The 14,401-nt window shown below is 40.8% G+C and overlaps 1 protein-coding gene across 1 annotated transcript in view; it reads right to left on the minus strand.

The window, feature by feature from the left end:
• Positions 1-2,795: 2,795 nt before the first annotated feature.
• The window catches only part of LOC141128069 (vomeronasal type-2 receptor 26-like), a 58,390-nt gene continuing 46,784 nt past the window's right edge, over positions 2,796-14,401 (minus strand). Inside the window, exons 4-6 of the mRNA XM_073615138.1 lie at positions 11,329-11,452; positions 6,596-7,345; positions 2,796-2,887 (exon numbers count right to left, since the gene is read on the minus strand). Of these exons, the coding sequence (XP_073471239.1) occupies positions 2,796-2,887; positions 6,596-7,345; positions 11,329-11,452 (966 nt within the window). The remainder of the gene's footprint in view (positions 2,888-6,595; positions 7,346-11,328; positions 11,453-14,401) is intronic.

The raw sequence follows: 14,401 nt of genomic DNA on the forward strand, positions 1-14,401 counted from the left end.
TGCTCCAGCATTTGACAATATAGTTAGAAGGGCCCTGCTTGAAAGAGCTTACAATCTACAAGGGTAGGACACCAAAAAGTAGACACATTAAAAAAAATCACATGATAAAAGCAGGGATACAAATCAAGCAATAACCATGACAAACAATTTTGAGGATCAGATCTGCTTACCGCAAACCCCTAAAAAAGAGAGAGTGTAGGATTATAAGCAAAAACAGATACAATTATTACAAACTCAAAGAAGGCAGCGCACAAACAAAAACACACACTTATGTTTGGAATTAGCATGAAGATTCATTTTCATCTAAGCCATTACATAAACTAGATTAAAATTAACAGTTGTAAATGTAACGTGAGAATTAGAAGTAACTAGAACAAGAAAAAAAATCTGCTGAGGCACACAAACACAAGGTCAGAATGGACAAAGACACAATTTTGGAAACCATGCCCACAAAAAACACACTTTTGAGGGCCTTAATGCAAAACTATACCAGCAAACACATAAAGCAATCACCAAACTACAGCCTTAGTGGTGTGTGGGTCAGGCCTTATGCACACACTCCCCCCCCCCCCAAAAAAAAAAATTAAAATAAACTATAGCTCTATTTGAAAATCAATATACACAAAGATTCAGGCCAAACAACCACCACAACTTCAGGCCTTTATATAACCTAGATAGAATTGCTAACAGACCCACCCAGTAAAGGACACACCCACCAGTGTAATTCTGTCTCTTCATGTAGGCCTCATGTAGGCCTCACACCTGTTCATCAGGAGCACACACTCTACAAATGAAAGAATGTCTCAGCATATATATCTGTGCAGGCTAAACCTAAAAATAACAAATGCCCCTTACACACGAGCGAAAATTCCGCCAGCAAAAGTCTGATGAGAGCTTTTGGTCCGAAAATGCGACCGTGTGTATGCTCCATCGGACTTTTGCTGGCGGAATTCCAGCCAGCAAAAGATTGAAAGTATGTTCTCAATTTTGCAGTCGGAAAAAGTTCCGATCTGAAATTCCGATCGTCTGTACCAATTCCGACGCGCAAAATTCCTACGCATGCTCGGAAACAATTCGACGCATGCTCGGAAGCATTGAACTTCATTTTCTTGGCTCATCATAGTGTTGTATGTCACCGCGTTCTTAACGGTCGAAAGTTCAGCAAACTTTTGTGTGCATATGCAAGCTAAGCTTGAACGGAATTTTGTCGGAAAAACCATCCAAGAATTTCCGCTCGTGTGTACGCGGCATAAGGCTCTGGCCAGGATCAGTGATACCAACAATCTAAACATTAAACTTGTACGTTGTTGGGCATGTGGAGGGTACAAAACAGGAAATGACAACACAAATTGTTGACAAAGTGCATACATCATTCATCATCAGCATACAACATTAAAATATGTGTGCAGCATCACACCACATCCATATCTGGCCAAAGACACACAGTTCTAGATTTGGTGCAAATTCATAATTTATTAATTGAATTATAATATCATTTGTTGGGTTTCCATGTTTTGAAACCCAAGAAATTGGTGATTACTATTAGCATGCTGAATCATCTCGAAATTGGTTAGGTTTTGCTTGGTAAAAGGCTGCAATTAGTGGTGGTGGGGAAATGTTAAGGCTGATTATTTTCCTTGCCCATGGAAAACATATGACATGATTTGCAATGGTGGTGGAATCCCCCTTACGCATAAATACTACATTTAGACATAATTAATGGAAGGACCTGAGTCAGGAGTTATGTTTAACAACATAGGGAGGCCAGACAACTTTTCTAGGTGAAGTGGCATGCTTGGGATTCGAGCCATCAACCCCAGTACTGATAAGCAGAAGTACTAATCACTTAGCCACTGTGCTGCCACATGGATAGAGACTGCATCTCTGTGCTCTCAAACAGTCCTAAGTCTCAGGGGTGCAATGAGTTAATCAATGCAGATGTGCTGTGGACGGCCAGAGAGCCATTGAACAACCTGTTTCTGGCATATGCCATGTGTTTTGAAGGCTCAGTATGGGTTACTATTGTGAGCATGCTGAACCATCTCAAAATTGGTTAGGTTTTGCTTGGTAAGAGGCTGCAATTAGTGGTGGAGGGGAAATGTAAAGGTTTATTGTCCTTGCCCATGGAAAACATTTGACACACTTTGCAATGGTGGGAGAACCCTCCTACACATAAATACACATACATCCTGGATTTCTTTGAACATATATACCTATAGGTGGTGGAATGACATCAGTCAGGAGTTATGCTTCCTGATTTATTCTGTGATATTTGGTGGTTCTTGGTGGCTGAGTGTAGAATAGTGATGTTACCCTCTGAATTTTGGGAGTGACATTTTGATTTCTGATGTTGGTACGCATATCACATTTTTTGGGCTCAAATTCTGATCATTTGGAAATACTAAACAACACACAACATTGTGACTCATTTTAATTTTGCATCAGCAATGGTATTGTTTGTGGTTTGTAAAGACACCTGTGTGAGTTTGGGTATTTTTGTGAGTTGGAGAGTAGAGTGAAAGTGACAAAGAAAAATATATTTTACCAAAACATGAAAACATTCCACACTCTAGCATTCTTAAAAACAAAATATAGAAAAACAGGACAAGAAGGATCTATCGGGACAGTTGCTGTGGCTGGCCATGGACATATACCCATCAAGTAGGTTGTACTGGACTATCTCGGTACTGATACACAAACACATTTTTAATATAAGAATATAATTTTAATACATATAAAAGAACATATAAAAAAGACAAGAGATAAAATTCAACCACAGACAACTACTAACGGGGTCACCCGAAAGATAACTGTTGATGTGGGGTATAGACAAATTGATCCTCTATTAGTTTTGCGGATTGAAACTTCTTCAGGATTCTTCTTCTGTCTATAAAACAGAAAATACAATAAAATATACAGTAATTACATTATCAGAAACATAATATACAGTAAACATTATGGTAGAAAGATCTGCTCTTCAGCAGATCTTTCTACTATAATGTTTGTTGTATATTATGTTTCTGATGATGTAATTACTGTATATTACATATTACATAATATGTTATATTACATATTATATTATATTACTGTGTATTTTATTGTATTTTCTGTTTTATAGACAGTGCCTCCTGTAGAAGCGGTTTCAATCCGCAAAACTAGTAGAAGATCAATTTGTCCATACCCCACATCAACAGTTATCTTTCGGGTGACCCCGTTAGTAGTTGTCTGTGGTTGAATTTTATCTCTTGTCTTTTGTATATGTTCTTTTATATGTATTAAAATTACATTTTTATATTAAAAATTTGTTTGTGTATCAGTACCGAGATAGTCCAGTACAACCTACTTGATGGGTATATATCCATGGTCAGCCACAGCAACTGTCCTGATAGACCCTTATTGTGCTATTTTTCTATATTAATTTGGATGATGGTACTTTATTTACGATTGCTAGTTCTTTGTTATGTGAGGCAACACTCATAAATTTTACTTAAAAACAAAATAGATGAAGAAGAAGCAACATTGTTGCAAGGAAAATTTATTTCAGAGAAAGATACATTTCATCTCAACATTAAAAGTATTTATTTGGGGAAGCTACAATTGTACCATTATAATCAATGGCTGAAACTTGCATTGGACTATATAGCGTGGATTTTCACTCTCAAAAACGCATTTTAGCCTAGCGCTAATTTTGGTATTTATTATAACGCCCTGTAAAAAAGCCATGGGAGTTAAAATGAGAGTAGTTTGCCTTCTGAGGATGCAAATGAATTTATCTCTTCTCAGACTTTTAAAGAAATTTCAGTCTAGAAATCACCTTTTCACACAGTTTAAAAGCAGATTATCGTTAAACAATATCCCGCATATTTTAGTACCATTTAGGTAATCATATCATGCTCTAAACATTGTTTCCATGTGCACTACTCCAGGTTCTAGCAGAGTAAGGGTTTGGATGCTATTTGTTTTCTGGGAGCTATAGTAAATTCGATTTTGGGAGTATCTTTTCACCAGTGCTATAGTGAATACTGTTGCGCTAATTAGCGTGATTAGTGCTAATTCAGGGTAATTAGAGCAATATAGCGCGCAGCTCTTTAGTAAATTACCCCCTATGTGTTCCTTTTTTAAGGTAAGGATTTCTTGAAATGTCAGAATTGAAAACTGTATATCTACTATACTCTTCATTTTTTTATTTATAAATGTTTAATTACTATGATTATATTTGAATATTGTTTTTGTATAACTATTGTGTTAACAAGAAGTTAATATTTTTGAACTGAACCAATATTCAGTTTGCCTAAACAATTAGGCAGTGTGCCTATGTTAATTGTTGGTCTCATGAAGAGCTGTGTTTATGGCTGAAAACCTTTGCCAAATTGATTTTGTGATGTACAGTAATAAACTCATTTCATAATAATGAAGAAATAAATGCGGCAACCATCTATTCTTAATCTTTTATTCTTCTATATAATGGGATCTGATGAACTAATCCCCGCTACAAGCGCTCCATTTGAAATTCAGGTGTGCTATCTACCTCTTCTGTATATATACTGTATATATACAGTGCATCCGGAAAGTATTCAACGTGCTTCACTTTTTACACATTTTGTTATGTTACAGCCTCATTCCAAAATGGATTCAATTCATTATTTTCCTCAAAATTCTACAAACAATATCCCAAAATGACAACGTGAAAGAAGTTTGTTTGAAATCTTTGCAAATTTATTAAAAATAAAAAACAAAAAAATAATCCCATGTACATAAGTATTCACAGCCTTTGCCATGGCACTCAAAATTAAGCTCAGGTGCATCCTGTTTCCACTGATCATCCTTGAGATGTTGCTACAACATGATTGGAGTCCACCTGTGGTAAAATCAATTGATTGGACATGATTTGGAAAGGCACACACCTATCTATAACAGTGCATGATGTTTCAAAAAATCCTTACCTTAAAAAAGGAACACATAGTTTACAGAAACAAAGTTCTTATTGTATTGGTTTTACGGTGTTATATAAAGTGGTTTAATGCTTTAAAAAAATTGGTCTTTTATTTATGAGTTATTTATTTTATAAATTAAAATTGTATTTATTTTTAAAGTTAAATGTTTTTAAATGTCTTTTATTTTTAACTACGCTTTCCTGTTATATGTCCATTCCCAGATATGGTTCTCTAAAGTCTGTGTCCGCAGCCCAGTGGTACCATAAGCTTAATATTTTCCCAAGTTCATGCTGTCTACTTCCAGTCCCTGTTATTTAATGAATATAAATCATAGCCCATTTCAGTTGAACCAACTACTTCATAAAAAATCAGGGATATGAAGTAGAGTGCATGTATGGGAGTCTTATTGGCTTTGCCAATACTCTGCTAATCCTTGGGTCCGCCGCATAGGTTGGCGTCCCAACAATTGTTTGGAACTGTTAAAGGGTGGCTACATTTGTTATCCATGATCCCACTGTATGTAGGAACATTGCCACCCTCTTTTGCTTGCTACTAAGATGGAATAATAGTAGGGTTGCCACTTTTTCTTCAAGTCAAACCCAAACACTTTAGCAGCGCATAGCAATTTTCTTTAACGTACGCTATACAGTAGGATTATAACAGAATTTGGACACCTTTATGCACTCCAAAGAGAATAGTAATGTGGCGTGCATAGTACCCCCCTCACCCTCCTGTTCTGAGCCACGTTTCTGTCTGAATTCTCTGAGTTCTCTCTCTCTCTTGTTCTCTCCCTCGTTCTCTCTCTCTCCCTCACTCTCTCATTCTCTCTCTCCCTTGTTCTCTCACTCTCTTGTTTTCTCTGTCTCTCGTTCTCTCTCTTGTTCTCGCTCTCTCTCTCTGGTTCTCACTCTCATTCTCTTTATCTCGTTCTCTCTCTCTCCCTCATTCTCTTTCTCTCGTTCTCCCTCATTCTCTTTCTCTCGTTCTCTCTCGTTCCCTCTCTCGTTCTCTCTTGCTCTCTCTCTCGTTCTCTTTCATTCTCTCTCTCATTCTCTCTCATTCTCTCTCATTCTCTCTATCTCATTCTCTTTCTCTCATTCTCTCTCTCTCTCCCTCTCTCTCGTTCATGTATGGGTATGGTGTGAACAAGCCCTTAGTTTGTCTCACCTGCTTGCTGCCCGTAGCCAGTGAGGCGAAGTAGGAGAATGCAAAACCCAGCTCCCTCATTACACAATGCCTTTTAGTGGCAGTTCAGCACAGCTCAAGGGGGGTGGGGGGTCGGGAGGACAGTCGGGAGGGGATAGGTGGCAAAATGAACCTTCATCTGTGTAGACAATAATCGTTGCACCGGCCTTGTGTTTACATCTACTCTAGGTATTTAGCATATGTTGACCAGAATATTACCTCAGTCTCACTGGTTTGCTCCTCGAAGTAGCAATTTAAATACCCCACAAAAGGCGAACCAGTTTATACTTAGATTGGTTAACATTGTCCGTACCTGGGCTGTCTGTTACCTGTTTTTATTTTTAAACTACTTTTCGAGTTTAGGTCTGGTTTCACCAGCATGATATAACATTTTGGAAAAAAAATACAACCTAATATGCCAGTATTAGAACATATTATAGCAAATATTTCAATAAGTACAGTATTCTTTCCCATACCACTCATGTAAGCTGGGATAAAAGTGATCCAGACACTGCAGAACACCAGCATGCTGAAGGTGATGTATTTAGTTTCATTGAAACAATCTGGTAAATTTCTGGCCAGGAAAGCCACAGTGAAGCTCACAGCTGCCAGAAGTCCCATGTAACCCAGGAGTATGGAAAATGCAAGTGTAGATCCTTCATTACACCGAATTATTATTTTGTCTGGATACAAGTCAGTATTATTTTCTGGAAAGGGAGGAGAAACAGAAAGCCAAATTATACTGGTTAACATTTGAAAAGCCAAACAGATAAGAATCAAAGATAAAGGAATTTTCACTCCAATACATTTCCTCCACTGACTTCCAGGTTTGGTGGCTTTAAAAGCCATGTAAACAATGATAGTCTTGGCCAGAATGGAGGATATGGTTACAGAAAAAATGACCCCATAGAAAGTGTGACGCAGCATGCATGTTATTTGTAGAGGACGATCCAGAAACAAAAATACTCCAAGAAAACTCAGCATGATGGAGACCAGGAGAACAAAGCTCAAGTTTCGGTTATTAGCTTTGATGATTGGAGTGTCTCGATAAACAATGAAGATGCCAATGATGATTATAGTTTTACCAAATAGTATGGCAGAAATAATTGCAATGCCAAACGTTATTGGATCAGTCTGATATGAAAGATACTCAGAAGGTTTCGGTACACATAAGTTACAGCTGTTTGGCCACTTGTCTTCTGGACACTTCTGGCATAATCCTTTGTCTAAAATGAAAGAAAAGCTGCTCTAATATACATTTTAGGGAGTCTGTAATAAGTGGACCGCAAAAGCCCATGGTGCCTAGTGATCTACGACAACTGTAATAGTTGTCTACGCCCAATTTGTCCAGAAGTGTGAATGTGAAAAGTGCTTCTTAACATACTGTATATACAGTGGGGACAGAAAGTATTCAGACCCCCTTAAATTTTTCACTCTTTGTTATATTGCAGCCATTTGCTAAAATCATTTAAGTTATTTTTTTTTCCTCATTAATGTACACACAGCACCCCTTATTGACAGAAAACCCAGAATTGTTGACATTTTTGCAGATTTATTAAAAAAGAAAAACTGAAATATCACATGGTCCCGACGGAAGCCCGCATGGAGTTTGCTAAAAAACACCCGAAGGACTCCAAGATGGTGAGAAATACGATTCTCTGGTCTGATGAGACCAAGATATAACTTTTTGGCCTTAATTCTAAGCGGTATGTGTGGAGAAAACCAGGCACTGCTCATCATCACCTGTCCAATACAGTCCCAACAGTGAAGCATGGTGGTGGCAGCATCATGCTGTGGGAGTGTTTTTCAGCTGCAGGGACAGGACGACTGGTTGCAATCGAGGGAAAGATGAATGCGGCCAAGTACAGGGATATCCTGGACGAAAACCTTCTCCAGAGTGCTCAGGACTTCAGACTGGGCCGAAGGTTTACCTTCCAACAAGACAATGACCCTAAGCACACAGCTAAAATAACGAAGGAGTGGCTTCACAACAACTCCGTAACTGTTGTTGAATGGCCCAGCCAGAGCCCTGACTTAAACCCAATTGAGTATCTCTGGAGAGACCTAAAAATGGCTGTCCACCAACGTTTACCATCCAACCTGACAGAACTGGAGAGGATCTGCAAGGAGGAATGGCAGAGGATCCCCAAATCCAGGTGTGAAAAGCTTGTTGCATCTTTCCCAAAAAGACTCATGGCTGTATTAGATCAAAAGGGTGCTTCTACTAAATACTGAGCAAAGGGTCTGAATACTTAGGACCGTGTGATATTTCAGTTTTTCTTTTTTAATAAATCTGCAAAAATGTCAACAATTCTGTGTTTTTCTGTCAATATGGGGTGATGTGTGTACATTAATGAGGAAAAAAAATGAACTTAAATGATTTTAGCAAATGGCTGCAATATAACAAAGAGTGAAAAATTTAAGGGGGTCTGAATATTTTCCACCCAAAATGTACATGCAGGTGTGGCCAATGCACACAATGAATTGTCTTTCAAATATTGCTGTTTCATTTCCAGTCAGTTTGAAATGTCTAATAGTTTAACCAAGTACTGAGAAAAGTTATGAAGGCCCAACTCTAGCTATTAAATAAAGTTTTGCTTAACCCCTTTCCACCGACCGCCTCTCGGCCCTTTAAGAGTTCTAAATGCCAGGAAGCAGAAGCGAAGATTGGCTGTCGCAGTGGTCACATGATCGGTGAGCTCCCAATCACAAATAGGCATCAGGAGCTTTCCAGGTTCCCGCCGCTAACTGTGCTGGAAGTGTGCTTGGCATGCACTATCAGCACAGAATTGTTTACATATATGCGGCCTCTCGTCATTAAAGCCCACCAGCCTAGAGGCTGCATATATGCATACGGTTGACGGGAACAGGTTAAGATCCTTAACACCCATGGAAATGCTCTTTTTTTCCCTCGTACTGTCCCCTGTGGACATTCTGCTTTATCCACTGGAAGGCACCTCACTTCCAGGTTGAATGTTGTCCAGAACCATCCAGTCACCTTCTGTAAGCCCACAGTGTCAATGATACACCACCTGCCGAGAGGCTGCATATATGCATACGGCTGATGGGAACAGGTTAAGATCCTTAACACCCATGGAAATGCTCCTTTTTTTCCCCAGTACTGTCCCCTGTGGACATTCTGCTTTATCCAATGGAAGGCACCTCACTGCCAGGTTGAATGATGTGCAAAACCAACCAGCCACATCCTGTAAGCCCACGGTGTCAATGATACACCACCTGGGCTCAGTAGTCATGTAGCTTGAGCTTGCAGTGTAATGCTGTAACATTAAAGATCACCCACTACCTGATGCTGAAAAAGCAGAAAAAGGACAGTGCTAGTCACATAACCAGCCTGAAAACACCATAAATTAAAGTATATGTGCTTACATTTTTTAAGTTGGGGTGGGAGGCTTGGGAGAGGGTGGAAGTGTGTGTAATCTGGAATTGGGCTTTGAGGCCTCAACAGAGCAGCAGAAACTTTATTAACTCATTTTTTGTTTTATATTTTGCAGGGTCCGTTCACCCAGTTAAATACTGTGTTGTTGAACACTAAACAGCATGTACTCTAATACAAAAAAATTAACAAGCACCTATGAACAAATGAGGTTCTACATCACTGTGATTTTCCAACATGTTCTCATGTTTTTCTATGAAAGATGAAAGAACTGAATAGTCCTTTTAACACGCACATTAGATAAAAATGTAGCACCCTGGAGTTTAGGCAGGGAGCTCCTCACAAATTTACTTACCAGGAGTAGTTATCCTGGTTGATTGTTCGAGATCCATTGATTTGGCCTTGTTGTATTTTTCTCTTCTACCACTATGTGGCCGGGTACTTGGTGGTATTAGATATGAGAAGGGCAACCCAAGGTCAGGTTATGGGTATATGGGGTGTCTCAGCTAATGGGCAGGGGTTTTCTTGAATCCCTTGGCCTGCCAGGAGAACCTATATATTCAGGTGGAGTCAGGTGATCTAGGTTCTGTGCGACCTGGACGACTGTCTGGGTGGATGTGTGTTGTGTGACCCGGGCTGCTAGGCCGGAGATTGGGTCTATCCTGGGGGGCATCTGGCTGCTAGGCTGTCTGAGGACCTATCCAGAAGCAAGAGAGCAGCACAGGGTTGGGATTGCGGCTTGCAGTCCAACCAAAAGTGACGGTTCTGCTGGCCAGAGAACTTGTCGTGGTCGGAGGTAGAGGGAAAGCTGTCGCCAGTAAGGGACTATCCGCCTTATTACCAGGGACTACAGTGAGTAACTGAAGCAAGTACCAGAGCAGCATTCTCACCAGACAGGGACGGGGAAACTTCAGTGGGAATCAAGCCAGGGACCCAGCCAATGGAGGTGATGCTTGCAGGGCAGCCTTGTGTGTCAAGCTAGGGACCGAGCAGGCCAGCGTGGGTGAAGCTTGAGAGGTATCTTGAGTGCCAAGCCAGGGACCCAGCAGAGAAGCATGGGGGACGCTTGAGGAAGACACTACCGTGAAGCTTGGAGGAGCTTAAGGGATTTAGTGACAGTGAACCAGTGGGTCTAGTGAGAGATCGGGAGCTCAGTGGGCTGAAGAACTACAAGGAGAAGTTTTAGTGAAGGTGAAAGAACTGTTACGCTTTGTGTTAGGAACTGTTAAAGACTGTCTCCATAGGAGACAGCATTCCTGCATGTGCAGATGTGGCTTATTGCTGGAGGCCTTTCCCTGCATGGCTGTCCTCCTATTGAAGTCTCTGAGTCTGCTAATTGAACTTGTAACTACCTAAGGGTGTCCTGGCCCTAACCCTCTCTCCCCCAAAAATACAAAAAGGACTGTTAAGAGAACTAAAACCTTTTTTACATCCAAGAAGTGTCTGGCGCCCAATGACATTGAATGATGCCAGCTATCCCTGGCACTGAAAATTCTCATTATACCGAAGGAGACCTGGGACCTTTCTACAAAAGCTTTCTAAGAGAAAAGGTGAAAAAGGTGTGCTGGGTCTTGGCAGTCAGTGGTGAAGTTGAGGAAAGGCAGCCTTCTCATCATGTATAGTTCTGACATCTGTCCATTTGCTGTCTAGTATTCAAAAGTGAAAATTTACAATACCATGCCGTGAAGTTGTATTTATTAGGTATAATTTGTACGCCTTCCATTGGAAGGGGTATGCCGATAGCATAAGCTTAGTCCTTTCCTAAATGACCCATCCATGATGAGACATATAAACTAAGTAATAAAGGCACACTACCTGTCTCATTGGAGACCTCCCCTTCTGGACACTGAACACAGTCAAAGCAGCATCGATGAATTCCTTCCATTTTTTTCCTTCTATAACCCGGAGGACAATCTGGAGAACAAACTGATTTAGGGACCTAAGAAATAAAAAATGTAAATATAAAAAAGTTACAAAACAGAAAGTTTGGCAGCGCAATGTTGTATTAGTGTAGTTATTGATAAATGCAGAAGGGGGTATGCATTTAACAAAGCATAACAAATTAACTGGTTGCCGACCAGTGCACGATGATATATGTCGGCACAATGGCACAGCTGTGCAAATGGGCGTACAGGTTCGTCCCCATTAAGACGCGGCATTGTAGGCACGCGCGCACCCATTGCGTGCTCCGTGACCGTGCCTGTGGGTCCCGCGGACTCGATGTCCGCCGGTGTCCCACGATCGTGTCATGGAGAATGAATGGGGAGATGCGACATTGCGGCGGACAAATCCAACACTAAGTGACACTTTTTGGTGACCAGTACACCAATACAGTGATCAGTGCTAAAAAAAAATGCACTGTCACTGTAGAAATGACACTGGCAGGGAAGGGGTTAACACCAGGGGCGATCAAAGGGTTAAGTGTGCTCCTAGGGAATACTTTCTAACTGTGTGGGGGACGGATGCACTTTAGGAAAAGAGAGATCTGTGTTTCAGCTTAGCTGAAACACTGATCTCTCTTTTACACTCTGACAGAACAGCGGTCTGCCTATATAAACAAGGCAGACCGCTGTTCCGCCATTGCAGCCACCGGAGCTGCCAATTGGTGGCGCTTGCACACCACCTGAAACTTGTGCACAAAATCTCTTACCCATACGTGATTTTGCGCAGCCGGGCCGCCCTGCCGCAGTATATATGCATTGGGTGGTCCGGAACTAGTTAAATCCTCAGCGGCTGATGTGATCATGGTTCAGGAGACTCACTTCCCTGCTGCAGGTTCTTTTAAGTTTGCTTCCAAACACTATCCAACTGTCTACATTGCATCTGGTCCCTCTGGGACAGCTAGTGTGGCGACTTTGATCAAACGCTCCTGCCCTCCACTGATTGGGTCTTCTTATATACTGTAGTTTCTTGCGGCAGACTTATTTTCCTGAACTGTGATTACATGACCTGTTCTCTTACCTTAGCCAAAATTTACACACCAAATTCAGGTCAGATTCAATTCTTCACAGAAGTTTGCAGAAAATTCAGAAATACTCACAACCATTTATGATTGTTGCGACGACTTTAACCCGATTATGCCTCCAACGAAGGATAGACGTAAGTTGTTTCAAAATAATCCATCTGCTTGAGTACATAGATTAGCTACTTCTTTTTGCAAACTTATAAGAACTCATAATCTCTTATGCCGCGTACACACGAGCGGACTTTGCGGCAGACTTTGCCCGGCGGACTTTTCGACGGACTTTACGACGGACTTTCTGAATGAACGGACTTGCCTACACACAATCCACCAAAGTCCGTCGAATTCGTACGTGATGACGTACGACTGGACTAAAACAAGGAAGTTCATAGCCAGTAGCCAATAGCTGCCCTAACGTGGCTTTTTGTCCGTCGAACTAGCATACAGACGAGCGGACTTTTCGACCGGACTCGATTTCGACGGATGGATTTAAAACATGTTTCAAATCTAAGTCCGTCCAACTTTTGAGAAAACAAAGTCCGCTGGAGCCCACACACGATCGAATTGTCTGACGAAATCCAGTCCGCCGGGCAAAGTCTGCCGTAAAGTCCGCTCGTGTGTACGCGGCATAAGACACCTGGAGGGTCAAACACCCCACTCACAAACGTTTTACATTCTATTCTGCCCCTCCCCATAAATTATACTCCAGATTGTATCCCTTTTTTATAACTGCTCCATTGTTTTTAACACAGTAGCATCTAAAATTAACCCAATCACCTGTTCTTATCAAGCATCCATAGATCTGGACCTTACCCTGTTAGATTCTACTCCTGAGCCATGTCATTGGCCCTTCAATTAATCTTTTCTACGCATACCGGTTATCCAAGATGAACTAACACAAGATTTGACAGAATTCTTTTAGATTATTAAAAATACAGTATCGGAGGCCTCCACCCTATGGGAAACACACAAAGCATACTTCAGGGGAAAATATATTTCTGTTGGTTCCTGTCTGAAGAAAGAGGCCAATTTCCAAAGGATATCTCTACCCTCCAAACTGCGAAAAGTAGAAAATCAACAATTTTTTACCCTACCGTGGCTCGTCTCTGTGCTGTTATTTTTCTCTGTAACCATAGCAAAGCCCTTGACATGACTAAACTTGCTAAATCTTTACTGTGGGCCAACAGGGCCGAATATTTTAATAAGCCCCACAGGATGTTAGTGAAGAAGCGTAAATCACACCCCTTTCATTCTTTCCCTGATTTTCTTATGCAACTTGACGGCACTCAAACTATCACCGACATATTTGGAAAATTTCTTATAAGTTATATAATTGTTATAATTCTGACTCCCAATGCCTCAGACACAGGAGAAGTTTGACACTTTTTTTGCTTCCTTTAACTTACCTAAACTGTCTTCTTCCAATCTCACATTACTAAATGTTGTACTAACTGTTGTAGAGTTGGTGGAGGTAGTCAAACACATTTGCCATCCCGTAAATTCCCAGGACCAGATGAACTTCCATATTCCTATAAATCTGAATAGTAATATTCTCTTCTATTCTCTATCTACACCACCTCCCTTGGTCACCTAATAACTGCCCACGGCTTCCAATACCACTTATACGCTGATGACACCCAAATCTATCTGTCTACTCCTCACCTCACTCCTTCAGTCTCCTCTCGCATTACTAACTTACTAACTGACATATCAGCATGGATGTCGCACCACTTCCTTAAACTAAATCTCTCTAAAACTGAGCTATTAATATTCCCCCCCGCCCGTGCCCCCCTCCATGACTTTTCCATCAAAATCAACAATGCAACCATCAGTCCCTCCCCTCACGCCAGGGTACTAGGTGTAATCCTAGACTCCGACTTGTCATTTCAGCCTCAAATCCAATCATTGTCAAAAGTTTGTAGAATT

Source organism: Aquarana catesbeiana, linkage group LG01 (assembly GCF_042186555.1).
Source record: "Aquarana catesbeiana isolate 2022-GZ linkage group LG01, ASM4218655v1, whole genome shotgun sequence".
Lineage (NCBI taxonomy): Eukaryota > Metazoa > Chordata > Amphibia > Anura > Ranidae > Aquarana > Aquarana catesbeiana.